Source organism: Erigeron canadensis, chromosome 1 (assembly GCF_010389155.1).
Source record: "Erigeron canadensis isolate Cc75 chromosome 1, C_canadensis_v1, whole genome shotgun sequence".
Taxonomy (NCBI): Eukaryota; Viridiplantae; Streptophyta; class Magnoliopsida; order Asterales; family Asteraceae; genus Erigeron; species Erigeron canadensis.
Window position 1 is genome coordinate 18,555,770 of NC_057761.1, and position 27,305 is coordinate 18,583,074.

Sequence of the window (27,305 nt, forward strand, 5' to 3'; positions counted from 1 at the left end):
CGCGAAAACTTTATCATATAATAGTGAAGCCTCGCACGTACCCTAAACAACAAAATGTTGTTCATGAGCAGTTACAAGTATTAAAAGGAAAAAACCTAAAGTTTTGTCATCCTAAAGATCGAACGCAAAAAGGGATATCATAAATATTTTGTATTTTATATTTCATTATATATATATTTATATATATATATATGAGTCGTGTTCCCGTGTATATATATATACTCCTTTATAAAACAAACTCACCCCGTCCTTAATTTTAAGAACCTGAAATGTCACATTTATCCTCCTTTATAAAACAAACTCTCTCACACCTCCTTAATTTTAAGAACCTGAAATGACACATTTATCCTCCTTTATAAAACAAACTCTCTCCCCCTCCTTAATTTTAAGAACCTGAAATGACACATTTACCCTCCATTTTAATACATCTTTATTTCTATTTTATAGACTGTGACTGAAATATCTTTTAAAAAAAATTCAACCTATATCTCTCTCCCACGTAGAAACATATAGCAAAAACCTTAACTCAAAATTCATCTCTCTCCTCCCCCCTTCATATCCAACGCAACAATTCATCACATTTTTGACCGCAATGAAATTACCTTTACGTTAATAACCACACCATTACCGTCGTCGTTACCGCCGCTGCATTGCGCAAGTCCAATTTAGTCTTTTTCATATATAAATCATAGAATATAGCCTGAATTAAACCAACTGGGTTGGATCAGTGGTTGTAGCTCATGCCTTTGGAAACAGAGGTCATGGGTTCGATCCTCATGCCCAGCAAGGCTGGAGGTCCTTTTCTACCTATGGTAGAATCTGGAAACAGCCTCTCTACCTTTGGTAGGGGTAAGGCTGTCTACATATCAACCTCCCTATACACCATCGAAGACGATATTGGTATCTAAAAACCTGTGAAAGACGACATTGGGAGTTACTTTCATTTTTAGAATATAATTCCTGATATCTATTCCATATATATAAATGACTTTACTTTTACCTTGTAAATAATACAAACATGTATGTATGTATAATATATAGTTCTTGCACATCATTCATTCATTCATTTCATTTCATATTAAATATTATAAAACAAACCCTAATTTATTTTCCCCATCATCATCATCATCATCATTAATCTTTTTCCACCTCAAAAACACTCACAAAATGTTCAATTAGTCCTTCAAGATCGAAGCTTCAAAGATCCAAATCTAGTTAAAAGAAAAGGTTAGTTGATTATTCTTTTATATTGTTCTGTTTTATTTATGACCTGTGATCTTGTCAAATTAGGCTGCTTTATGTTATCTTTATAATACTGTTTGATTGATGGTTTTTATAAATCGATTCGATATCGGGGTATAGAATATGATTGTGGTATTTTATTGTAGGTGGGTTTCTTGAACTGGGTCATTTGTTTTTTAAAGTTGTGAAATTTAAGGGTAAAGATGCAATCGAGGTCGTATACGAATCTGTTGGAGTTAGCTTCAGGGAATTTCCCTGTAATGGGCCGAGAACGAGAGAAACGAAAGATGCCCCGTGTAATGACTGTTCCTGGAAGTATAACTGAGCTTGATGATGATCAAGCTAGTAGTGTTGCCTCTGATAACCCGTCTTCCCTTGCTATGGATCGAATGATTGTTGTGGCGAATCAACTGCCATTGAAGGCTAAAAGAAGGCCTGATAATAAAGGTTGGAGCTTTACATGGGATGACGAGTCGTTGATTCTGAGGATTAAAGATGGGTTTCCAGATGATATGGAGGTTTTGTATGTTGGTTCGTTGAATGTTGATGTTGATCCTATTGAACAAGATGATGTTGCTCAAGTATTATTGGATAGGTTTGGATGTGTTCCCACTTTCCTTCCCCCGAATTTGATGGAAAAGTATTATGATGGCTTTTGTAAGAAGCAATTATGGCCTCTTTTTCATTATATGTTACCGTTTTCTGCTGATCATGGGGGTAGATTTGACCGGTCAATATGGGAAGCCTATGTCGCAGCAAATAAGCTTTTTTCACAAAAAGTTATTGAAGTGATTAACCCAGAAGATGATTTTGTTTGGATTCATGATTACCATTTGATGGTCTTGCCTACTTTCCTAAGAAGGCGGTTTAATCGTTTGAGGATGGGTTTTTTTCTACACAGTCCATTCCCGTCTTCTGAGATTTACAGGACACTTCCTGTTAGGGAAGAAATCCTAAAAGCTTTACTCAATTCTGACCTTATCGGTTTCCACACATTTGATTATGCTCGGCATTTTCTTTCTTGCTGCAGCCGAATGTTTGGTTTGGAGTATCAGTCCAAGCGGGGCTACATCGGGCTAGATTATTATGGAAGAACAGTGGGAATTAAGATAATGCCTGTTGGGATCCATATGGGTCAAATTGAGTCGGTAATGAAACTTGCCGACAAAGAGTGGAGAGTCAGTGAACTCAAACAGCAATTTGAAGGGAAAACGGTGTTTCTTGGAGTTGATGATATGGACGTTTTTAAAGGTATCAATTTAAAGCTTTTAGCAATGGAACAAATGCTTAAAGTTCATCCATCATGGCAAGGCAGGGCCGTGCTTATCCAAGTTGCAAACCCTGCTAGGGGTAAAGGTGGGATAGATTTGGATGAAATACAGATCGAAATACAAGAAAGCTGCAAACGTATTAATGATCAATTTGGTAAGCCTGGATACCAGCCTATCGTTTACATTGACACTCCCCTGGGTATTAATGAACGGGTTGCTTATTACAGTATAGCTGAGTGTGTTGTTGTGACTGCTGTAAGAGATGGGATGAATTTAACCCCTTATGAATATATTGTGTGTAGGGAGGGAATTTCTGGATCAGAAACTGGTGCAGATCTAAGCGGCCCTAAAAAGAGCATGTTGGTTGTATCAGAGTTTATAGGGTGTTCCCCATCTTTGAGTGGGGCAATTCGTGTGAACCCTTGGAATGTTGAAGCAACTGCTGAGGCTATGAATGAGGCTATATCTATGAGTGAAGCCGAGAAACAATTGAGGCATGAGAAGCATTATCGATATGTAAGTACACATAATGTGGGTTATTGGTCTAGAAGTTTCTTGCAAGATATGGAGAGAACGTGTGCGGATCATTTCAGGAAAAGATGTTGGGGTATTGGTTTGGGATTTGGGTTTAGGGTCGTGTCTCTAGATCCTAACTTCCGGAAGCTTTCAATTGATGATATTGTGTCGGCTTACATAAAGGCTAAAAATAGGGCAATATTGTTAGACTATGATGGAACAGTGATGCCACAAAATTCAATTATTAAGACACCAAGTAGAGAAGTTATTTCAATCCTCAATAGGCTTTCTGGAGATGAAAATAATAAAGTATTTATTGTTAGTGGAAGAGGCAGAGAAAGCTTAAGCAGGGCTTTTTCTCCTTGCAAGAAGCTTGGAATTGCAGCCGAACATGGCTACTTCATGAGGTGTGTTTATAGCTGTTTTCATGTTACTATTATAGTTGGGGACGGTTAGTGGTGGCATAAGGGATGGATTGGGTAATGGGTCAAAACCTATGATTTTGATATGGTTGAAACTGGCCAGGTTATGGTTGAGCTGACTTATTCTTAAGCCAAAATTATAAATATTTTTGTGGTTGTCTTCTAAATGTTATAATATGTGTCGAGCATGATCATGGAGGTGTATTATTTCAGTAATAATGTTATTGTTGAAAGAAGGGTTTAGGATGTGTTATTCTTTCAAAAGACATGTTATGTGACGTTTTTGCCCATTCGAGCCTTAAGAGGATAACATTCATATATAAACAAATTAAACACAATTATGTGTACAGGTATTGCATAATGAACATCACCTCCACCACCTCTACATCATGATCACTAAGTCACCACACTACTGCATAGCCGCAAGTCACCACATCAACCACCTTCATCAGATATAGACCAAGCCCTAGTTTTTGCTGTTCTTCTTGAAAACCATGTAATAATTTGTTAGGGCTATTTATAAGGGTTGCTAAATTTCCGTAAAGAAAGCGAAATGACTAAAATTAGAAATAAGAAAAGGTATTAAGACAGGGAAAATGGCATACGAATGTAACCACCTATGATAAAATGGTTATGTAATGTAGTGATCTACTCGGGTGGCTATGTAATGTATGCACCTATGTTTTTTTGGCTATACTATGTAAAATGTGTACGGACCTTACATAGTATAGCAAAAAAAAATACATAGGTCCTTACATTAATTGACCCAAATCTTACATAGTATAGCCAAAAAACCATAGGTGCATACTTTACATAGCCACCTAAGTAGGTTACTACATTACATAACCATTTTGTCATAGGTGGTTACATTCGTATGCCATTATCCCTAAGACAAATTACTCATCTTATTCTTAATATAGCATATTTGAGAGTTGAGTCTCCTTTATAAATAGTTAATATTGAATCTTATATATTATTAAAGTTATCTTTTGTTTCATATGAGTGAGTAATTAAAGTCTGCACAAAGTTTTCCATATGTTTTATTTTGGGATAATGACATACAAATGTAACCACCTATGACAAAATGGTTATGTAATGTAGCAACCTACTTAGGTGGCTATGTAATGCATGCACCTATGTTTTTTTGGCTATACTATGTAAGGACCTTTTTATTTTGGTCAATCAATGTAAGGACCTATGTATTTTTTTTGGCTATACTATGTAAGGTCCGTACATATTTTACATAGTATAGCCAAAAAAACATAGGTGCATACATTACATAGCCACCCGAGTAGATCGCTGCATTACATAATCATTTTGTCATAGGTGGTTACATTCGTATGCCATTATCCCTTTTATTTTTGACGAATAAAATTTCTATTGCTGTTAGCTTTCACATTTCTAGAGGACTAGTGTCTTCTGGTTTTATAGTATTTTTGATGTTTTTCCTTCAGTTGTTTATGCTATGTTTCCGCTTGGGTTGAAAGAAGATTTCTCTATCTCACATAATGTAAACTAGTGATATAAATTGCTAAATTATTTCTATATGTTAATAAGTGGAAATGTCTACCCATTTACTTATGAATGGGTGGACTTGAGATGCAACAATCTCATATTGTTCAAATAACAAAATTAGCTAAATGGGGAATGAGGCAAATGGGCTGAAGTGAACATGTTAAACACGATAAAAACGTGCAAAGTCTTAGCTAAGTCTTTATATGGTTTTTCACAGCCTTGTACTTGTAATGTGATACGAACCCATCCCATAATAGGCTCGTATCATGCCATAAGCTAGGTGTAGAACTCACTCCCAAAAGCTAGCTCAAAGGAGGAGGGGACACCTAGGCTTATAATCCACCAAGCAATCCCATACTTGACCGATGTGGGATCATATCAATACCCCACCCTTTGAAGAGCCAACGTCCTCGTTGGTCACAGCTATGTTGGTCACGGTTGGCATCCTTCTCCTTGGGTCCAAGCCACCACTCCGAGAGTTGGAACCTCGAAAGGTAGGGCTGGCTCTGATACCAAATGATGTGTATCAACCAAGATTCGCACACAAATTAGAAGAATAAACACAAATAAAGCCAAAGCAAGTTGGCTGTCAAATTGATAGGCTGTTTCGAGCACCAGAAGCTCCAGAAGTTTAAAATAGTAAAATAACAATAAACTCAATCCACATCTAAAACAGGGTGACTACAAGCCTTATTTAAATAGGACAACCCTAAGTTGGAGCACATAATTAACGATTATTGAAAGCAACACTTAACCCCTATGAAGCCCAGCCCAGCCCCTCCTGCATACGTATCATAATGCTTATCATACGATATAAAATTTGCTGGGGTAATTTTTCCCCTTCATCAAAAAAATATATACAAACTGTTAAATACAAAGACATAGATAATAGTTATTGGTTGGATGAATTATTGGTTATTGGTTCATTCATTTGCTAGTCATGACAAAGGTATATATTTTCCATTCTTCAGGTGGTCTCAAGATGTGGAATGGGAAACCTGTGGTCAGAGTAGTGATTTTGGATGGATGCAAATGGCCGAGCCTGTGATGAAACTCTATACAGAGGCCACTGATGGCTCTTCTATTGAAACCAAGGAGAGTGCATTAGTATGGCAGTATCGGGACGCTGACCCGGGATTTGGATTTGCTCAAGCAAAGGAGATGCTTGATCATCTTGAGAGTGTCTTGGCAAATGAACCTGTTGCGGTTAAAAGTGGTCAATATATTGTTGAAGTTAAGCCTCAGGTATTCCCCTTCACCTTTTTAACTCCAGAGGCCACAAAATGGGCTGGCTCGGGTTGGTTAGGTATTGGGTAAAAACTCAAAATGGTTAAGGTTACTTTTCTACCTGCCTCCACCACTGGTCTGTTAATTTGTTGGTATGGGTGCGTTGACGCCAGAGCATGTTTCATTCCAAAAGGTTTAAAATCTTTTTATGAACGGTTTTTGTATCACATATGATTACAACGTTATATTTTTCAGTTATAACTTAACTTATAAAATGATTTAGGAAGGTTTTACGCATTCAAAATATGCCTTGGTTAATAATTGACCCCTTTTACAGATTTCAACCTTTAACTGTATAAGTGTATAACTAACTTAGTTTTTCTGAAATTACCAATTTATAGTTATTGGTAAATGGGTTGGAATTGTCTCCCCTATTTAACCTTAATACAAATTTTTGCTATTTTTTTTATTGCATTTTCATTCCGTCAAAATCATCTGATAGATTTCTAGGGGTGGCAAGTAGGGTTGTTCGGGAAGAACAAATAGTACAGGTGATTTAGTCTGGATTCATAGCTTTGTATTTGCAGAAAGGTATCTAGAGGCGGCATTTTCAGCTCACATATGTGAAAGCGAGTCAATTTGGTTTGGCTTTTCCTTTAAACGACTCAAATCGAGAAAGTTAAAAATATTAAGGAAGTGGGTCAAACTGGTCAGAAGTCACCGTAAGTCTAATACAGGGTTCACAACCTTTTAAATTACCTTATTCTAATAAACCAGGCTTCTTTAGTTATTTTTGTTTCTTAATTTTGAAATGAGAGGACATAAGCAAATTTTGACCCCCTTCAACTGGTCGCTTGCTGGCCCCTTGACCACAACCAGCCTTAACTTAACCGGACCGGTTTAATCCTTGCTAACAATGTTGGTCCCGTATAAGGACTACTGGGCATAACTGGTTCTTGACCAGGGCTCCTTGGACGACACCTTTAGGGTCTATCACAGGCAGCTAAACCATTTGAGCATCTTGAATCCCTGATCTCTAGGCTGATCAAATTATTAATTTCTTTATATTGTTGCTTTATTTGTGTGTTTAGAATCTTAATTGAAATGAACTAATTTATTGTTGTAAATTGAAAGTTTTGTGCTAAACTTGTGCAACTAGTAAAGTTTATTGATGTGGTCAAGAAGTCATGAATTCAAGTCACAAAAATGAGGGTTTTCATGATGGAGGTCTCTATCTTAATAACGTTTTCCATACTCTGTTTGCAGGAAGCCAGTAAAGGTCTGGTAGCAGAGAAGATCTTCACATCGATGGCCGAAAAAGGGAAGCAGGCTGATTTTGTTCTGTGCATTGGTGACGACAGATCTGATGAGGACATGTTTGAAATTATTGGCAATGCAATCTCAAGAAACATGCTCTCCGTTAATACTAATGTGTTTGCCTGCACAGTTGGACAAAAGCCTAGCAAAGCCAAATATTATTTGGATGACACCTCCGAAGTTATTCTGATGCTTGAAAATCTAGCCGAAGCTACCGACTCCCCAGTCACATCTGAAGATGAAAGTGAATAGGTCCCCATCAAACTTTTTCCTATAAATTTCTCTTTTAATGAACTTTGTTGAATATATGTTTCATGGTTGCTAAAAGGCACATTGTTCTTGGGTTAGGTTTTAGGTTTAAGGTTATTAACTTTTTGACTGGAAGGTCATAGGCTTGAGTTGACTGGTTACCCTGTTAATCATGTTTGCGTTTGGTGTTCATTCTTCCGGTCTTCATAAAGATGAAAATATTAGGCTTGTTGGGTATCTCGTGGAAGTTTAGTAGTTGACGCAGTGGCTGATGTATGGTTTTCCAGTATGAAAATGAGTGGTTTCATCAAGGCGCAGTTAAATGTTTGGGAAGAGGAGCCTGGCATGGCCTTTTCATCTTGTATGATCAACTTTTCTTTTTTTTGTTTTTCCAGTTGAGCCTGTTTGGACATAATCTGTGAATTCATTTGTTTTGGGAAGGGGGTTAGTTTTGTAGATTGCTGTACCCTTTAATAAATATTTAATTTTTCTATGATAAAATTGTATACTAGCATGTTTTGAAATTTTCTTTGTTATTTTGTCGTGGGCTATTTCTACCAAACAGTTGTAGGCACTTGCAGACAATCATACAAATAGGAGTTTTCCCTGTTACGGCCGAGCCATAAACTGTCTAATCCGAATAAATTTCAGGTTATATGTGGGTTTGATGGTTTTGGTTTCTATGTGGGTATCTTTTGTGCATACTGTCCTTGTTTTCTTCCAGGTAGTCACTATACAAATGTATGAAAAATAGATTTCCTAATAACATTACTAGATCATATGGATGTAATCTTGGTTACAATCAACCAAATGCGTGACAATGAGATCATATAGAATGCAAAAAAGAAGGGAGCTATTTTACCAATTGTCAAGTTCTGAACTGACGCTGGTCTGGGCAGTCAACCAAATTAAGACCACGGACATGACACACAATAGAGCAATCTACGTTTGTTCTTTTAGATTTGTCATTTGTTTTCGTTATGGGAGGTAGGAACAGCGATCTCTATCTTTAATCTTTGATTCTTTTATCTTTTATTTTTTCTGGGTTGATTTAAATGTATAGATCCAGAGTATTCTGTTAAGAGTGTTTGGTTACCTCTACTTGAATGTAGTTGCATCTGGTCTCGGCCCGGACCCAATTTAGTACTCAACTCGCATGGAATAATCTAGAAGGATAGGGAAACAATTAATAAATATTTCTCCTATTTTTAATACTTTTTTTTTAATTACGTTTTTTATTTTCTGTATGTTTCACGGAAGCAGCCTCTCTACTTGGGTAAAGGTAAGATTTACCTACAACTTAACCTCCTCATACACCGTCTAGGTATTGAGACTCAAAACCCGCAGAAGACGACACTGAGCAGTTCCTTTATATTTTATGTATGTTTCCTAGTTTATCTAAGTTTGCTTTTTTCAATACCTTAAAGGTTTTTCAGTCCAAAGTCATTATTACGAACTTAAATGAAATAAGAAACCGAGATCGTTTGACGCTTTGTGAATCCCGATTTCTTGAGCCATTTGGTACACATCTACGTCAGAATGAGCCAATTTGAGTATAATTGATTAAAAAAAAGTTAGCAGAAAAGGTTTAAATAGGTTCCTTCCAATAGAATTCTTTTTTATACATATTACCCCTTTCTATGAATTTTTTCCAAAGTATATTTGCTTCTGGTGCAATTCCCTCCATCCAATGATGCATAAATCTGGATGCATGCCTTAACTAATCTCATCCACTTGTCAATTCCATTTTATACTTTCTTTTACTGACTTTGACTTTTCTACTTACAGTCAAACCTTTATAAATTAATAATGTTGGAACCGAAATATTTTATTAATTTAACGAGATATTATTATATCGATAAATTAATATTTTATTAATTTAAAGAGGTTTTACGATGTAAGTTGTGAAGAAGGCTTTCATGAGCTTGAGAACTTGGTTAAGAGTATGCATTATCAACTCAAAATACATATAAATCACTTGCTTATCTATATCTATACTACATTATAAAACGAATAGCACATTATTTTTAAGAGTGTTGAAAAATATGTAATATTTTCACTTATCATAATGTAAATAATAAAGATTATGAGATTAAAAACATTAAAAACAATTATGGCGAATTCATTCAAAATCTGGTTAATGACGAAATTGAGGATGATCCAATAAGTTTTACAAAAGAAATATTGTAAACGACAACAACTTTTCACAACTTTTTGTAGCAATACAAAAAAAAAAATGTCACAACTTCTGAGTAGAATGAGAAGATTTATAGATAAGCTCAATATAGATTTGAAGTTTAACAAAAAAAATTGCATTTTTACTACGCAATCTTAAACTTTGGAAGATCCTCATAATTTTTAATTGAGTAAATTACACTTTTTGTCCCTGAAGTTGGCACGTTTTCCACTTTTCGTCCCTTAAGTGAAAACATTACAATTTTGAACTTAAAGTTGGCAGATTTTTCAATCATCGTCCCTCGCTAAACGTCGTTAAGTTTCAGCCGTTAAGTCGGACACGTGCAACACACGTGAGGGACTAAAACTGCAAAAAATGACAAGTTTAGGGACGAAATCTGAAATTTACTTTTTTGTTGTCATCATCTTCTTCTTCTCTAGCTGACTTTCGTCGAAAAATTCGTCGGATGCCTTAAAATGCCGATATCTCACTCGTTTCTTCGAATTAGACCACGAAACCACCACCAAACTTCTCAAAAATAATTTCCGCACGAATCCTAACCAAAAGATTTCATATTCAACACTTGCCGGAAAACTCAAAATACCCATAACATGGATTTTGAGCAATATTTCTGTACGATTTAGCTTGTTCCAAGAATGCAATATTTCTATTTTCGCAAATAAGTCCATGCTGGATTAGGCGTACGTGCTGCTCACTAAGACACCAATGGTGTGCCTCATTTTATTATTCCATAAGCTCTACACCAAAAAGAAAAGTACAAAATGGGGAGAGACCTTCATGTGGGTTCGGTTTTTGTCAATGAGGCAAAAACATAAGATCAAAAAATTAAAAATATATATAAAGAGGAAGCAAAGAGGAACAAAAGGACCAGGAGACCTGACAAGTCCCTGCAACTCAAATATTTCAGATCAAAAATTCCGATCATCGTCACCTGATTCTTAGTTTATGTAATAGAAGTTCAAAGCAATTTACAGTTCGTCATTTGGTTGATTATAGCTCTTGTTTATATAGAAACTTTAAATCCGTTGTTCGTGAAATCCTTACGTCGAAATCTCATTCTGAAAGTTGTTACAAGTTTACTATTGATGCATCTAGTATTGTGTTAAGTTTCATAGCGATTCGTTACCTTTCATTTTTGGCGATTTAGTTACATGTTAGTTTCATCGTAAGGTTTTCGATATAGTTTATTGGTCAATCGTTAAGGTTATTAAGTTGTTACAATAGTTAGATTTGTAGATTGAGGTACAAAGAATTCGGGTGTGACAACCGATTCATTGGATCTCGTTTCGGTCATAAGTTATTCGCACTTAAAATTGCCAGTTCGTACAAGTTCCATGTTAGTTTGTTGATTTTTTTGGTCAACTGGGTCTTGGTTACAATTTCATTTACGATGCTTTTCATTTACATTTCATGAAATATCGGCATTTCAAGATTTGTTTTTGGTTAGGATTAATGCGGAAATTAATTTTGAAAAGTTTGGTGGTGGTTTCGTGGTCTAATTCGAAGAAACGAGTGAGATATCGACATTTTAAGTTTTCCGGCGAATTTTCCGATGAAAGTCAGCCGGAGAAGATGAAAACGATGACAACAGAAAAGTAAAATTCAGTTTTCGTCCCTGAACTTGTCATTTTTTGCAGTTTCAGTGATTCAGTCCCTCATGTGTGTTGCACGTGTCTGACTTAACGACTGAAACTTAACGACGTTTGGCGAGGGACGATGATTGAAAAAAATCTACCAACTTTAAGGTCAAAATTGTAATTTTTTCACATAAGGGACGAATAGTGAAAAACGTGTCAACTTCATGGACGAAAAGTATAATTTACTCTTTTTAAATTTATAGTTTCGTTAGGACCAATATAAATACACTGAAATTTCAAAAAAATTATTATCTTATTATTTTATTAATTGAGGTCTAATTTTGTACTGTTTCTAAGTTGAGACCAGCCAAATTATTAATTTTATCGAGGTTATTAATTGATGGAATATTAAATTTAATAAAAGTTTGAGTGTACATAAGAAATAGATCTGTTATAAACACTCTACAAGTTTTTAGATCTTCATACAAACCCACATATATGTTTTTATACGTTTTAATGTCTCCCAGTTCCCACCAACAAACTTCTTGTTTCACTTCATGTGTTTCACCAACACTTCTTCCTGGCATCATTCTCTTTCTGTCTAGTAATTTCTCCCTCATTAGCTGACACTATCACTGCGAACCAAAGTTTATCTGGTGACGAAACAATCATCTCAAAAGATGAAAATTTTTGAACTTGGGTTTTTCAAAGCAGGTAATTCTTCTAACTATTACATAGGCATATGGTATAAAAAAGTTAATACAGTCCCTAAAACCATTGCATGGGTAGCAAATCGAAAGACCCCAGTTCAAGATAGATTCAGGTCTGAACTCAGAATAGTAGATGGAAACCTTGTCTTGTTAAATGAATCAAAAGTTGCAATATGGTCAACAGGAGTCAACTCATCAAACTTGTTAGTTTCAAAGGTGGCTGTGCCTCTTGATGGGGGTAACTTACTTTTGCGAAATGAGCCGAATTCTAGTGAAAATACTTGGCAAAGTTTCGATTTTCCGGCGGAGACTTGGTCGATGCCTGGTGCTTCTAATTAATAAAACTGGACAAAACTAACTTCTTACTTCATGGAAAAGTACTGATGATCAATTAAAAGCGTTTCTATTTTTTTACTTTTGGTTGTTCCCATTTTTGTTTTGTTCCTTCTAGCTATATTATTACTAAAAAATACTGCCTTTTAAAATAACACACGGCTGAAAACCAAAGACAAATACACATATCTCGGGGAGCTAAATACGAGCACGAATATAATTACATTTTGTAATATGGATTTTCATCCCAACCAATACCGTTTCATGCATGGAAATTAATTAGAGGAGTATATATATATATATACATGACTAGCATCATAAAATTGTAAGTACTTGATCGAGTCACTTTCAACGTGTCCTCCAAGTTCAGATGTGGAGCCTTATTCACTTGACTTGAAATATCCCACTATTTGTGTCCATATAAAAGTTTATCGTTTTAACGACCGTGTTATTTGGGTTACATGCATGATCCATAGTTTACTTCCTTTCTAACTAATTAATGGGGTCATTGTGGAATATATAGGATTAGCTACTGGTGTGACATTATTAAAAACTTCAATATAAATTGAGTTCTTTCAAGTCCCATTAATATATTGCAACACTAAACAACTAGCAAGTATATTACTGTAAGAATTCTCTATAATCAAAAACCATTATGAGTGCCCGTTTTTCGATTTCTTATGTCTCTTCATGTCACTTGTGCTTACTTCTTGTTTTGTCCCTGATTCATTTATGCTTATGTAATCCAAACTTTGACGGCGCATTATGCATCGAGAGTGAGAGACAAGCTCTGCTCCAATTCACGCATGGTCTCATGGATGAAGCAAATCGACTTGCTTCTTGGGGTGGTGCAGAGATCGACTGCTGTAAATGGGTTGGAATTGCTTGTGATAACTCTACAGGCCATGTTCATGGGATTCATCTTCGTGCATTAGATGGTCATTGTGCTCATGGTCAGCTATTGAACGAAGATATGAAAGAACTTTATGATCATGAAGATACGAAAGAACTTTATGAGGCCATAAAACAGGAATTGGGGGGGAGTTTAAGTTCTTCCTTGTTGCATCTGAAGCAACTCAGGAATCTAGACTTAAGCTGCAATGATTTTGGAATCCAAATTCCTAATTTCATTGGCTCTCTTAAAAATCTTGAGTATCTTAATCTTTCTCATTCATACTTTCTAGGGAATGTCCCCCCTCAATTAGGAAACCTTTCACAGCTGCACGTCCTCTCTCTTGGTGATGAATATCTTCATGGATTTCGATCACCAAACATACATTGGTTATCAAGGATCCGTATGTTGCGTCACCTGGAAATGAGCAGTGTGGACCTCAGCAACGCAACCAATTGGCTTCAGGTAATTAACACCCTTCCGTCTTTGGCCCAACTCCGTATGTCTAATTGTCAACTCTTGCATATACATCCCCAAGTTTCTAGTCTTAATCTCACATCCCTTTCCATGCTCGATCTTTCTGATAACAATTTTAATACTTCTGTGCCACCGCCTTGGATGTTTGGTATAACTAGTCTGGTTTCTTTGGATTTAAGTGGGTGCAATTTTCATGGGCCTATTTCTAGCAGTATATATAGCTTCCGCAACTTGACTTCTCTTCAGTTGCTTCACGTCTCGGGGAACTATTACATGAATTCTTCCTTAGTATTAAAAGAATTGTCTAGTATCGGTGGTCATCTGATTTTGTTAGATATGAGGTCTTGTGGTATTTCCAGTTCAGTACTTGAATCCCTTCACAACTTGACCTCTCTTCATAGCCTCGACCTATCAAATAATCAACTAACCGAGACTAAATCATTAGGTAATATAGGTAATTTATGTAATTTAAAGGACATGGATCTGTCAGATTATGATAATGATTGGGGCAACACAGATTTTACAAACCTTCTTGAATGTTTTGTCAAGTGTAAATCGCCATCCTTGGAGTCACTACACTTGAGTTTGTCTGGGTTTTCAGGTCGTCTACCAGATCAACTTGGACAACTGATCCATTTGGAACTTCTTGAACTTGCCGGTAACCACATTGCTGGTACAATTCCAGATTCCATTGGACTGTTATCATCAATGAAGACATTAGACCTTCGTTACAATCTAATTACTGGTCCTATTCCATTCTCAATTGGACAATTGTCATTATTGGAGAATTTAGACCTGTCTTATAACCAACTAATTGGCAGCATTCCTGACTCTATTGGACGACTGTCATCGTTGAAAATGCTGGATCTTTCAAATAACGAAATACACGGCAGCATTCCTGACTCTATTGGACAGTTGTCATCCTTGATAAAGTTGTATCTTTCATATAACCAATTGGACGGCAGCCTTCTATTGAGGACAGGACTAGGCAGACGGAGCTTGAATAGCTTACTGAATTAGCTCAGTAAGGCCTACTCTCTTGAATGACTATAAGTTAACTTTTGTCAAGCGTTAGACGCATCCTTAGCAAATCTAATTGAATTCAAGATGAAGAAAGCTAATAGCCTCGGTCAACTTTCAAAGTTAAAAAAATTAAAATTTTTTAACAACTTACTGACCGGTGTTGTAACAGAAGCTCATTTTGCTAACCTATCAAGTTTGAAATCCCTAAATGATAAACGACGTTCAAAAGATCTAAAGGAAGGAAACAACTTAACCCTAGAACTGCAACTTTCAAACTGGATTCCTCCTTTCGAAATAGAATGGTTGGATTTGGAAGATTGGTGTTTAGGACCTCGATTTCCGTTCTGGCTGCAGTCACAAAAATATTTAGAATATTTGGACATGAGCAATACAGGCATTTCACACATGCCTCCTGAGTCATTTTGGAGATCATTACCCACTCTATCTTACTTAGATATGTCACAGAATCATATCCAAGGACCGTTGTTGAGTATTCCTGAAAATATTGTTACAGTCGACTTAAGTTCCAACAAGTTTAGTGGGAAATTACCTGATTTGTCAAATATTAGTCTGCCATTCGAATTGGATATATCAAACAATTCCTTTACGGGGTCATTACATCGTTTTTTGTGTCCCAATGATGTAAAATCCACCATGTATCTTAATTTAGGATACAACAGTTTGTCAGGGGTCATTCCTGAGTGTTGGGAGAAATTTTTGGAGTTGCAATTCTTGAATTTGGAGAATAACAATCTTTCAGGTGGTATTCCAAGAACTTTAGGTTCTTCATTTAATCTACAGTTCTTGAATCTGCATGGGAACCATCTCTCTGGAAGATTGCATGCTTCTCTGATGAACTTAACACGATTAGAGATCCTTCAACTTGGTGGAAATGAACTTGTTGGAAGCATCCCAGCATGGTTTGCAAGAAGCCTCTCTGATTTGAAACTTCTCAACCTTAGATCCAATCATTTCAATGGAAGCATTCCTCGCGAGCTTTGTTATCTAAGAGAAATACAGATCTTGGACCTTTCTAACAACAATCTGTCAGGAAACATTCCACGATGCTTCAACAACTTTAGCATCCTCTCTGGGAAAGAAAATACATCGGGAGATCCGTTTAGGATGGCCACTGTCGTCTCAGGCAATGAAAATCCTAAACTTTTTATAATCAGTGATTCATTGGTTGTAAAGGGTCAAATACACTCTTATGACAGTATTCTTCCGCTGGTGATGCTAATGGACCTTTCAAATAACAGTTTTTCTGGGAACATCCCAGTTGAGTTAACAACGCTTCAGAAGTTACAATCGTTGAACTTATCAAGAAATCATTTGACAGGACGTATCCCCGAGAAGATTGGAGACATGAAAGAACTTGTTTCTTTTGATGTATCACTGAACAAGCTTTCAGGGGAACTTCCTGTGACCTTGTCAAGCTTGCATTTCTTGAGCAGCTTCAATGTGTCCTACAACAACTTGACAGGAAAAATCCCAACAAGTACTCAGTTTGAGACCTTCAGCGAGTCCAGCTTCCTTGGCAACATACTATGTGGAGATCCGCTTGCTAGTTGTGCAGATAAAGTACCTGATACAGTAGACCAGATTGAAGATGATGGATCACACGGAGCAGAATGGGGGTTGATTATTAGTATCGTGCTTGGATTCCTTGCTGGTTTTTGGTTTGTTGTGGCTCCGTTGATGATCAGCAAATCATGGAGGATTGCATATTATCGTTTCTTAGATAAACTGTGGTATAAGGTGTCTGATGTTATGCATAAGTATTGTTAAGTTGTAACATATGTTCTAATGAGTCTTTAAGCTGTACTCAGAAATTTCTTAAGTCTTGTATTCTAAGAAATACCAGTACAGAAGCACCATAACTTCTGTACAGTATTTGGTTCCTACTTTTGTTGAAAAATTGATGTGATTTTCTCATTTATATCCAATAATATGGGTCAAAGCATCCTGTCTTGGCCCTGACCTAATTCAGTACCCGACCCATATGAATAACCTAGAAGGAAAAGATTGACAATATAATTGAATGAATTTTGTATTGATTTATGATGATACTACAATTCTGAAATCAATCATTTATAGACTAGTTTATGAACTAAATAAGGAAACACAATAAACGCGTTTTCTTCCTGTCCAAGTCGGGATCTTCTAACAAGGGAAATGATGATGATATTCTGATCCCACGATTTTCTTTGCAATCTTTTCTATTTCTAACACTCCCCCTCAAGTTAAATAGTGGGATCACCAAAATTTAACTTATTTAGGCACCTTTTGAATATGACAGTCCCTACTGCCTTGGTTAGGATATCTGCAAGTTGGTCCTCTGATTTAACAAATGGTAACTTAATTATCCCATCTACGAGCTTCTCTTTGAAAAAATGTCGATGAACCTCCACATGCTTTGTTCTGTCATGTTGTACTGGATTTTCTGAGATCTGAATAGCCGCTTCATTATCGCTCATAATCCGGATATTTTCTTTAGGAGCACACCCTAATTTTGTCATTAATTTCCTTAACCATAATGCTTCTGCTAATCCTTTAGATATACCTCGGAACTCGGCTTCAGCACTTGACAAAGAGACAACCTTTTGCTTCTTACTTTTCCACGTGACGAGATTTCCTCCGATCATAGAGAAATATCCTGATGTTGATCTTCTGTTTCCTTTGTTTCCAGCCTAATCAGCATCTGTATATATCTGAATCTTGAGATGACCATTTGCTTTGAACAAGACCCCATGACCAGTGGTTCCTTTGAGGTATCTCATAATTCTTAGAACTGCATCCATGTGTTCTTCTTGAGGTTGGTGCATGAACTGACTTACTACTCCAATAGCATATGCAATATCTGGACGAGTATGTGCAAGGTATATCAGCTTCCCCACCATTCGTTGATACCTGTTTTTATCAGTAAATTTACATTCTAATTTCATAATAACTTCTGATTGATAACCATGGGTGTATTTGCTGGTTTACAATCAATCATTCCTGTTTCTGCCAAAAAATCCAGTATATACTTCTTTTGACAAATAAAAAATCCTTGTTGCGATCTCAACACTTCAATTCTGAGGAAGTACTTTAAATTTCCCAAATCCTTCATTTCAAATTCTGCACATAAATCTTCTTTTAGCTTCTTGATTTCTTTATCATCATTTCCGGTGATAATCATATCATCAACATAGATTATCAAACACGTTATCAAACCTCCTTTATGGTTAAGAAACAAAGTATGATCAGAATTACTTTGCTTATACCGATATTTTTTCATAGCTAGTGTGAATCTGCCAAACCATGCTCTAGGCGACTGCTTTAATCCATAAAGCGACTTCTTCAATTTGCAAACTTCTCCGTCCTTGAAATGGTGAGAAAAACCAGGTGGAGCTTCCATATATACTTTCTCTTTTAGTTCTCCATGTAAAAAGGCATTTTTTACATCAAACTGATGAAGAGGCCAACCTTCATTTGCTGCTACAGAGAATAAGACTCTCACAGTATCTAGCTTTGCAACCTGAGCGAAAGTTTCAAAGTAATCAATTCCATACATTTGAGTGTATCCTTTGGCAACTAACCGAGATTTATATCTCCCAATCTCACCATCTGGTCTATATTTAATTGTATAGATCCACCTGCATCCTACTGGCTCCTTTCCTTATGGCAAAACACATTTATCCCATGTTTCATTTTTAACCAGTGCATCCATTACTACATCCATAGCATCCTTCCACCTTGTAATTCTCAAGGCTTGTTCTACATTTGATGGAATTTTTTCTGAATATAACTTTGTTGTGAATGCCTTTGATTCTTTAGATAGATTTCCTTTCACCATGTTGGCCATTGGATATTTAGAGCTTCTAGAGAATTTTTTTGGAGAATATCTTTTTGCAGGAATTCCTCTAGTTGACCTCGCTGGAAGAACTTATTTTCCTGCAGCCTGTATATCAACTTGTCCTTCACTTTCCTGTGAAATTTCACTCGGATCTGGCACAACAGTTTCCAATGTAAGATCCAAAGAAGAATTGCGTACCTCGGATTTCAGGTTTGGACTTATATTTTTGGTGGCACTGTGTTGTTGTTCCTGAGAGACTTGTTCTGGAGGGGATTGTTCTTCTGGAGAGGACTGATCTTCTGGAGACGCACCTGGATTAACTGTGATACTCAGATCTGGAGAATGTTCTTTTGAGTACCCTAGCCAGCTCAGTGTGTCACACTTTTCCTCCCCCTGACCACTGTGTGGCGAGGAGTAAAAATACTTGGTTTCAAGAAAATCACAGTTCATTGTGGTAAACATATGACGAGTTTCTGGATTATAACATCTATACCCCTTTTGAGTTACTCCATACCCCACAAAAACACATTTTTCAGCACATGGATCAAGTTTATTACGATATGATTTTGGAACATGAACAAACACAGTACATCCAAAAACTTTAGGTGGAAGGGTAAGTGTTGCCGGAAGTGTATGGTATTTAGTGAGAGTTTTGAGCGGGGTTTTCATTTAAAGAATTTTTGTTGGAAGTTGGTTAATCAGGTAAGTGGCAGTGGCTAGAGCTTCGAGCCAAAAATGTTTTGGAGCACCAGATTCAATTATTAGAGCTCTAGTCATTTCTAACAAAAGTCTATTTTTCCGTTCAGCAACACCATTTTGTTCTGGGGTGTGCGGATACATGGTTTGATGGACTATCCCTTTGGACTGAACAAACAGACTTATTTGTGAATTTACATACTCCCCACCATTATCTGACCTTACAATTTTGATGGACTGCTGAAACTGGGTTTGAATCATGCCATAAAAAACGGTGAATCTGTCATAAACTTCAGCTTTATTTTTTAAAAAATAAATCAAAGTCATTCTGGTGCAATCATCAACAAAATTTACATAATATCGGAAACCCTGACCCCCAAGAACCGGTGCAGGACCCCACATATCAGAATGAATTAATGAAAACAGAACTCTTGTATTACTTGGTTTGTAGTTTTGTCTATGACTTTTGTCCAAGATGCAAGTTTCACAAGAAATTGATTTATTTAAAGGAAAAAGTTTTGGAAACAAAATATGTAAATAACTAATTGAAGGATGTCCCAGTCTACTATGCAGGCTTCTCTTTCACTTGTTCCATGAGCTAGCATAACACTTCCATTTGGATTCACTTCATCAACATAGTACAGTCCCTCCTCTCAGTGCCACGCCCAATAATCCGTCCCGTCCTGATATCCTGTAAAATACAAAAATGTGGATGCATAAGAACGGAGCAATTGAGTTCTTTTGTCACATGACTTATTGACAATAGTTTGTGTGACAAGGAGGGAACATAAAGGCAATAAGATAATTTAATATCCGGTGAAATTTTGACTATTCCTCTAGATTTTACATCCATTTTCCCTTTATTAGCCGCTTCAATATGTGTTCTCCTAGGTTTCAAAATTTCTGAAAAATCAAATAATTCGTAGGTCATTGTGTCTGTTGCACCACAATCAAAGATCCACGACCCGTTTGACTTTTCACAATACCCATTGACACTAAGTGCTGCCCCATTTAAATGTAACGGGCCTGGACTATTACTCACACATTGACTCGGCCTATTAAAAAATTTAAGCCCATTATTCAATTTTGGTCCATTAGGTTTTAAAGAAGATAAATAAGAAGAGGGTGGTTTAATTTTGGCATAGATCGGCTCTGTGAGAGAATAAGGAACAATTATTTTGTTTCCTTTCTCTCTTTTACCTTTCACCACCGAAAAACACTCTCCTCCATCCTCTTTTCCGATCGCCGCAGCTACTCCCTCAAATCCATGTGACCGCCGACCATCACTTTCTTTATTAGGTGCGGCGATTGGGGTGGTGTTTTTTTCCTTCTTGACAGATTTGGTAGTTTTCTTCAGGCCAATCCACCAATCTGGATATCCGACGATCTCGAAACACTGCTCCTTGGTGTGCCTGGCCATACCGCACTCATCACACTTTAGATGTGATTTGTTATCTTGGATCCCCTTTTTCTTGCCGTCGATTCGCCGTAACCCTTTTGATACAAAACCGCCGCCACTAAATTCTCCGGCGATTAAGCCGGAAGCTATACCTTGCGGTTCCTTTGTTGTTGCTCCCAATATATTTTGATGAGCGGCATCCTTCCGAACAGTGTGTTAGGTCCAGATTTACTGGACTCGTTCCAGACATAACTATTGGAGCCCTCTCACTAAATTCTCCGGCGATTAAGCCGGAAGCTATACCTTGCGGTTCCTTTGTTGTTGCTCCCAATATATTTTGGTGAGCGGCATCCTTCCGAACAGTGTGTTAGGTCCAGATTTACTGGACTCGCTCCAGATGTAACTACTGGAGCCCTCTGAAGATTTGTCCAGAAATTATGTGAAGACCAGTGAACAACTTACTTGTATAGAAATCTAGATTCCACCAGATTTGTTCACTGGACTTCACTCCAGTAAAGATCTTTCCATTGAAGAACATTTTCACTGAAGTCGAAGACTGAGTTTAAAGAAAGAAGTCTGACAAATAGCGGAGCTCACTGGAAGACTTACTAGATCTCCTGACTAGAGTCCTTGTCAGTATTCTAGACCTTACAAGTCTGAACACTGACTTCGAGGAATTGACTTTATGCCTTTAACCGGACAATCCATTTGTCTTTTGTTAAAAGCCTTACACGTATGTAAAGGTGGTTGGTTAATTAGAAGACAAGTCACTATCATGTGACTTTATTCTTGTACTTTAATCAATGCTTTTAAGGAATTAGAGTAATTTCCTTAAATGCATGTAACCATATTTGTACGGCAAAAAGAATATTATATTTATTCTTTTTGCTTATAAATACCAAGTCACTTCCTCATCCAAATGACATACTTTTGCAATTTGGTGCCTTTGCTCAAATACTCTCGATGTAAACAGTCATACTTCACTACTTTAAGTATTTCGATCAAAGAGTTTATTTAGCAAAGATTAGATCACTTGTAATTCATAGGTTGTTTAGATACTTACTTTGTAATATCTTGTTCCGCAACAACCTTGTATTTTATTTAACATCAATAAATAAAATACACTTGAAAATTACATTGTGTCTAACCACTTACTTACTTGCTTATCTTTATATTGCTTAAGTACGTGTTACGTTATATATATTCTTGCATTTATATTTATCGTAATACTAGTCCAATCTAGTGATTACTTGACGTTTAATACTAGTCCTATCTAGTGATTACTTGACTTGTTATTCTACACTTGTGGGTTAAACCATTGAGTGAGGGACTTCACATTTGGTATCAGAGCTCAAGGCTAACATACTTGCCTAGATCTGCATTCTCTCGATGGCCAACCCAGAGAATACACAAGGAAATCCTTTAAATACTGGACCTCCACCCATAAATGAATTTGAACAAACCAATGACCATGCTAACAATAATCCACCACCACCACCTCCTATTCCTGCTTCTCCACACGTGCATGTGCACTACTCAAACACTCATGTTCCCAAATTCAGTGGGAATGGTGATGAATTTGGCACGTGGAAAGCCAGGATGTTATTACATGTTACTGGTATTGAGAGGAATATGCTTAAAATTTAAATGAAGGACCCTATATTCCTAGAAGTCCTCTCAATCCACTTCTTGATCCAACTAGAGCAAGATCTGGGAGGGAAAAGAGAGAGGAACATTGGTCTGAAGAGGAAAGGAGACTAGTCAATATTGACACTACCTTAAAAGTCATGATCCTCGGGGCCGTTCCTGAAGCTCTTATTCCTACACTAGTGCTTTATCCCAGTGCCAAAAGCATGTGGGATGAACTAGTAAACCAGTATGAAGGTGGTGATGATACTATTGTTACCAGGAAAGTGGCTTTAAATAAGAAGTACGAGTCATTTTTTGCCCTATGAAGGTGGTGATGATACTATTGTTACCAGGAAAGTGGCTTTAAATAAGAAGTACGAGTCATTTTTTGCCCTACCCAATGAATCATTAACTGGTACCTACACCAGATTTATGTCCATCATAAACCAGTTAAGAGGGCTTGGGGTAGAAAAGGACAAGGACATACTTCTTGAAAAATTTTGTGATATTCTTCCTTCAAAATGGTCTCATATGATCGTGGTCTTGAGACAAGGTAAAACCTTGCATTCCCATACTCTGTCATCTTTGTATAGAGCCTTCAGATTCACTGAAGAGAATTAAGCCCAGAGAATTGAGGCAGAAAAAGATGCTATTAATCATGCTTCTAGTAGTTCCTCTGTGGTTAGTCATACTGAACCACCATGTGCAGCATTAATGTCTTCCGAGAATGTATTTTCTATGAAGAAGATGATGTCTGAATTAATGGATTCTGGAGTCATGAATAATATTTCTCTAGATTATGATGAAACTGATAGTGATGATCTGATGGCTATGATGGCTAAAACTTTTAACCGTTTCAAAGGCAGAGCTAACAGACCCACTGGACACACTGCACCCAGTTCTTCCACTGATAAGACCAATCAATTTGTCTCACAATCTGGACCATCAACTTCTTATAACAAGCCTGATGATAGCTACAGATTAAAATTCAAAAAGCTTAAGGCTCAAATTGCTCTCATGTATGCAGAGAAAGATAATAATAAATGCATGGTGGCAAAAGAAGAATGGGTTCCCTCTGATGACTCATCTGTCGATGATGAAGAGGAAAGAGATTGTTGTTATATGGCTCTAGCTGATGAAGAGCATCTGGTGAAAGAAGATGTCACATCTGGAAGATGGGTGGACATTGTCATTAAAAAGGTAATAGATTATGACAAAGAAACTGATCCTGAGTTAAAATTGGACATTGCTGAAGCTTTAAACTCTGATTTAATGTTTGTGGAAACTGTTCGTTCAGAAATGTCAAATAATTTTGAAACAGATTTTTCTGAAATGACAAACTTACAATCTAAGTTAAAAGAATTGCAAGATATTGAACTAGCTTTCAAAGCACAAGTTTTGGTTACTGAACAACTGGTCCAAGAAAAGGAAGAACTGGAAAATCTTTTATCAAAAGAAAAACATGTTATCCAGTCATGGCTTGAGACCAAGCAACCATATGATGCTGCACGTAACCAGTACCCCTCCCAAAAACGTGCATATCTGGGGGGTGATGTTAATACTGCTGCATTAATACCTGTTGTTGACCGACTGCCTGAAGTGTTAAAACCTAGCACTATCTATGATGAACCAACAACACCCAAAACTTGTATTATTCCTCCTGTTCAATTGTCTGAGGTTAAGACTGGAGCTCCACAGATGAATGCTCTAGTCAATAAGGTTAAGCAGAATAAATCTTTGCCTCAATCATCTTCTAAAGAACCTCAGGTTCAGAAAAAGAAGAATGTTGTTCCTCTACCTAAGCCAAAAGTACAGTCAACTGGAAAGGCTATGGTGTCATCTGAAGAAAATATTTTGTTAAGGCTGGAGAGTCAGTTTCAACTACTGGCTCGTCAAGTTCAAAGTTGTAATGCAAGAATTAACAATTTTGAGGGTACTTCATCTGGCCCTAAACAAAATACAAAACCTTTTTCCAAGAAAGAAAAATCGAGCACACCTATTGACAAGAAAAAGAAAAAGGTTTCAAAACTGTCAGTTCCAGTGGTGTTTACTGAGAAACCCACTATTTTTGAAAGTGAAATCAACCAGATACCTGCTGGGATCCATCCTTGTGGATCCAGAGAACCCATCAGTCGATGGGTTCGCAAACCTTTAAACTAATAATCTGGTGGATGTGCAGGGCGATCGAAAGAAATATATTTGGTATCTTGACAGCGCTGCTGGCAGGACAATGACCGGATGTAAGACCCTGCTGGAGGAGTTCGAAGTTTCAGACGGACCCTCCATTACTTTTGGAAATGATGGTTCTGGAAAGACTGAGGGATACGGTGTTCTGAACAATGGTCAAGTCAAATTCAGACAAGTGGCTTATGTAAATGGGTTGAAATATAATCTCATAAGTGTGAGCCAGTTGTGTGATGATGGCTACCAGGTGTTATTTAATATCTCTCAAGGCATCGTATTTAATAAGGATTGGAAGGTAGTATTGATTGCTCCCAGAAAAGGGAATGTGTACGTGATGGATATGGAAAGCTCTCTTTCAGAGCAGTGTTTCTATACCAAGGCTGATGAAGACACAAACTGGCTATGGCATAAAAGGTTGTCCCATTTAAATTTCAAGAATATCAACAAGTTGTCCAGAAAACAACTTGCAGATGGGATACCTTCTGTCTCCTTCAAAAAGGAAAGGCCATGTCTAGGATGTGAGATGGGGAAGCAGAAATGCACCAGTTTCAAGACAAAACAGAATTTTAGCATATCTGAACCTTTTCATATGCTTCATATGGACCTCTTTGGTCCAGTGAATGTTCAGACTCGTGCTGGTAAGAAATATACCCTGGTAGTTGTTGATGAATACTCCAGATATTGTTGTGTAATATTTCTTAAATCAAAGAATGAAACTGCTACTGAAATCATCGCTCTTATCAAGCAAATTGAACTCAAATACAAGCGAAAAGTGTGTCAGTTAAGAAGTGATAATGGAACAGAATTCCAGAATGCAACTCTGGAAAAATTTTGCACTGACACTGGCATCTCCCAAAATTTCTCATCAGCACACACACCCGAACAAAATGGGGTTGTAGAAAGAAAGAACCAGACACTGATAGAAGCTGCCAGAAGTATGCTTGCTGAATCTGGTCTTCCTAAAATGTACTGGGCTGAAGCAATTGCAACTGCTTGTCACACTCAAAATCGCTCAGTATACGTGAAGAGACACAAGAAGACATCCTATGAAATATTGAGAAATAGAAAACCAAATATTGGTTTATTTTCACGTTTTTGGATGTCCAGTATACATCCTGAACGACTCCAATCAGTTAGGTAAATTTGATGCCAAAGCTGATGAAGGATATTTCTTAGGATATTCAGCCATTCGCAAAGCCTTTAGGGTCTACAACAAAAGACTGGAAAAGGTCCAGGAGTCAATACATGTCACATTTGATGAGTCAAATGAAGCAATCAATAAAAGGTCAACCCTTAATTCTCCCCCAGAAAGTCCAATTATCTTTGGTGAATCTGATCCTATCAACTACAATAAGGATTCATCTGAAGATGTTTCCAGTCATCCTGACTTGGAACCAATGCAATTTGAAAAACCTTCCTGTAATACTTCATTCTATCCTTCAATAAGTTTCAAACTACCCTCTGAACTTGTTATTGGATCAGATGTTCGTACTACTCCTCCAGTATAAGATTCAATTGATTTTGAGCCAGTAATCCAAGAAATGCATTTAAATGAAGAATTTCATGATGCAAATCATGATCTTACTGATTCTGATGAAGATGCTGAAGTTGTCTGGCAAGATCCTACTCCAGAGAATCAATTGAACTCTTGCACTGATATTGTTGTTAGAAACAATCCTGGTCAATACTCTAAGTGGACAAAAGCTCACCCAATCAACCAGATTATCGGTGACTCCAGTAGAGGGGTTCAGACCAGAAGTGCCTCCAATGAACAATGTTTATATGTCAGCTTCTTATCACTGATTGAACCGAAGAAGATTGATGAGGCAATGAATGACCCAAGCTGGGTGATAGCTATGCAAGAAGAGCTTCACCAGTTCGAACGAAATAAAGTTTGGACTCTGGTTCCTCCTCCAGTTGGCAAGAAAGAACCAATTGGAACCAGATGGGTCTTCAGGAATAAGGTTGATGAAGTCATGTGATCAGAAATAAAGCCAGATTGGTGGCACAAGGGTACGTCTAGGCAGATCTTGACTTTGAAGAATCTTTTGCACCAGTAGCAAGGTTAGAAGCCATCAGAATGTTTTTAGCCTTTGCTGCTCATCATAAGTTCAAGGTCTACCAGATGGACGTAAAAAGTGTATTTTTGAATGGAGAATTAAAAGAAGAAGTTTTTGTTAAGCAACCTCTAGGCTTCATTGATGAAAAGCATCCACATTGGGTATATCGTCTGGACAAGGCACTGTATGGCCTCAGACAAGCCCCTCGAGCCTGGTATGATACTCTGACCAAACACTTATCAGAAAATGGTTTCAAAAGAGGTGCAATTGACAATACCTTATTTATTCTTCATGAAAGAGGTAATCTTCTCTTGGTACAAGTTTATGTTGATGATATTATTTTTTGTTCTACTGATGAATCATTGTGCAAGAAATTTTCAAAAATCATGTCTTCAAAATTTGAAATGAGTTTAATGGGTGAATTAACATTTTTCCTTGGACTCCAGATTAAACAAACCAGTGATGGTATTTTTATTAATCAAGAAAAATATGTTAGAGATATTTTAAGAAAATTCAATATGAATTCTTCAC

General features: G+C 36.9%; 3 protein-coding genes across 3 annotated transcripts; all 3 read left to right on the plus strand.

Moving 5' to 3' along the window:
• The first annotated feature begins 1,077 nt into the window (after positions 1-1,077).
• On the plus strand, positions 1,078-8,283 carry LOC122600299 (probable alpha,alpha-trehalose-phosphate synthase [UDP-forming] 7). The gene is made up of 5 exons (XM_043773008.1): positions 1,078-1,227; positions 1,389-3,436; positions 5,938-6,211; positions 7,460-7,762; positions 7,859-8,283. The coding sequence occupies exons 2-4, from the start codon at positions 1,446-1,448 to the stop codon at positions 7,760-7,762; spliced, it is 2,568 nt and encodes an 855-aa protein (XP_043628943.1). The 5' UTR covers positions 1,078-1,227; positions 1,389-1,445; the 3' UTR covers positions 7,859-8,283.
• A 5,107-nt stretch (positions 8,284-13,390) lies between these two features.
• On the plus strand, positions 13,391-14,965 carry LOC122585788 (receptor-like protein EIX2). Its single transcript, XM_043757917.1, has one exon. It carries the CDS (start codon positions 13,391-13,393, stop codon positions 14,963-14,965), a length of 1,575 nt encoding a protein of 524 aa, XP_043613852.1.
• An 87-nt stretch (positions 14,966-15,052) lies between these two features.
• LOC122585798 (receptor-like protein EIX2) lies at positions 15,053-16,756 on the plus strand. Its single transcript, XM_043757926.1, has one exon. It carries the CDS (start codon positions 15,053-15,055, stop codon positions 16,754-16,756), a length of 1,704 nt encoding a protein of 567 aa, XP_043613861.1.
• Positions 16,757-27,305: the final 10,549 nt, after the last annotated feature.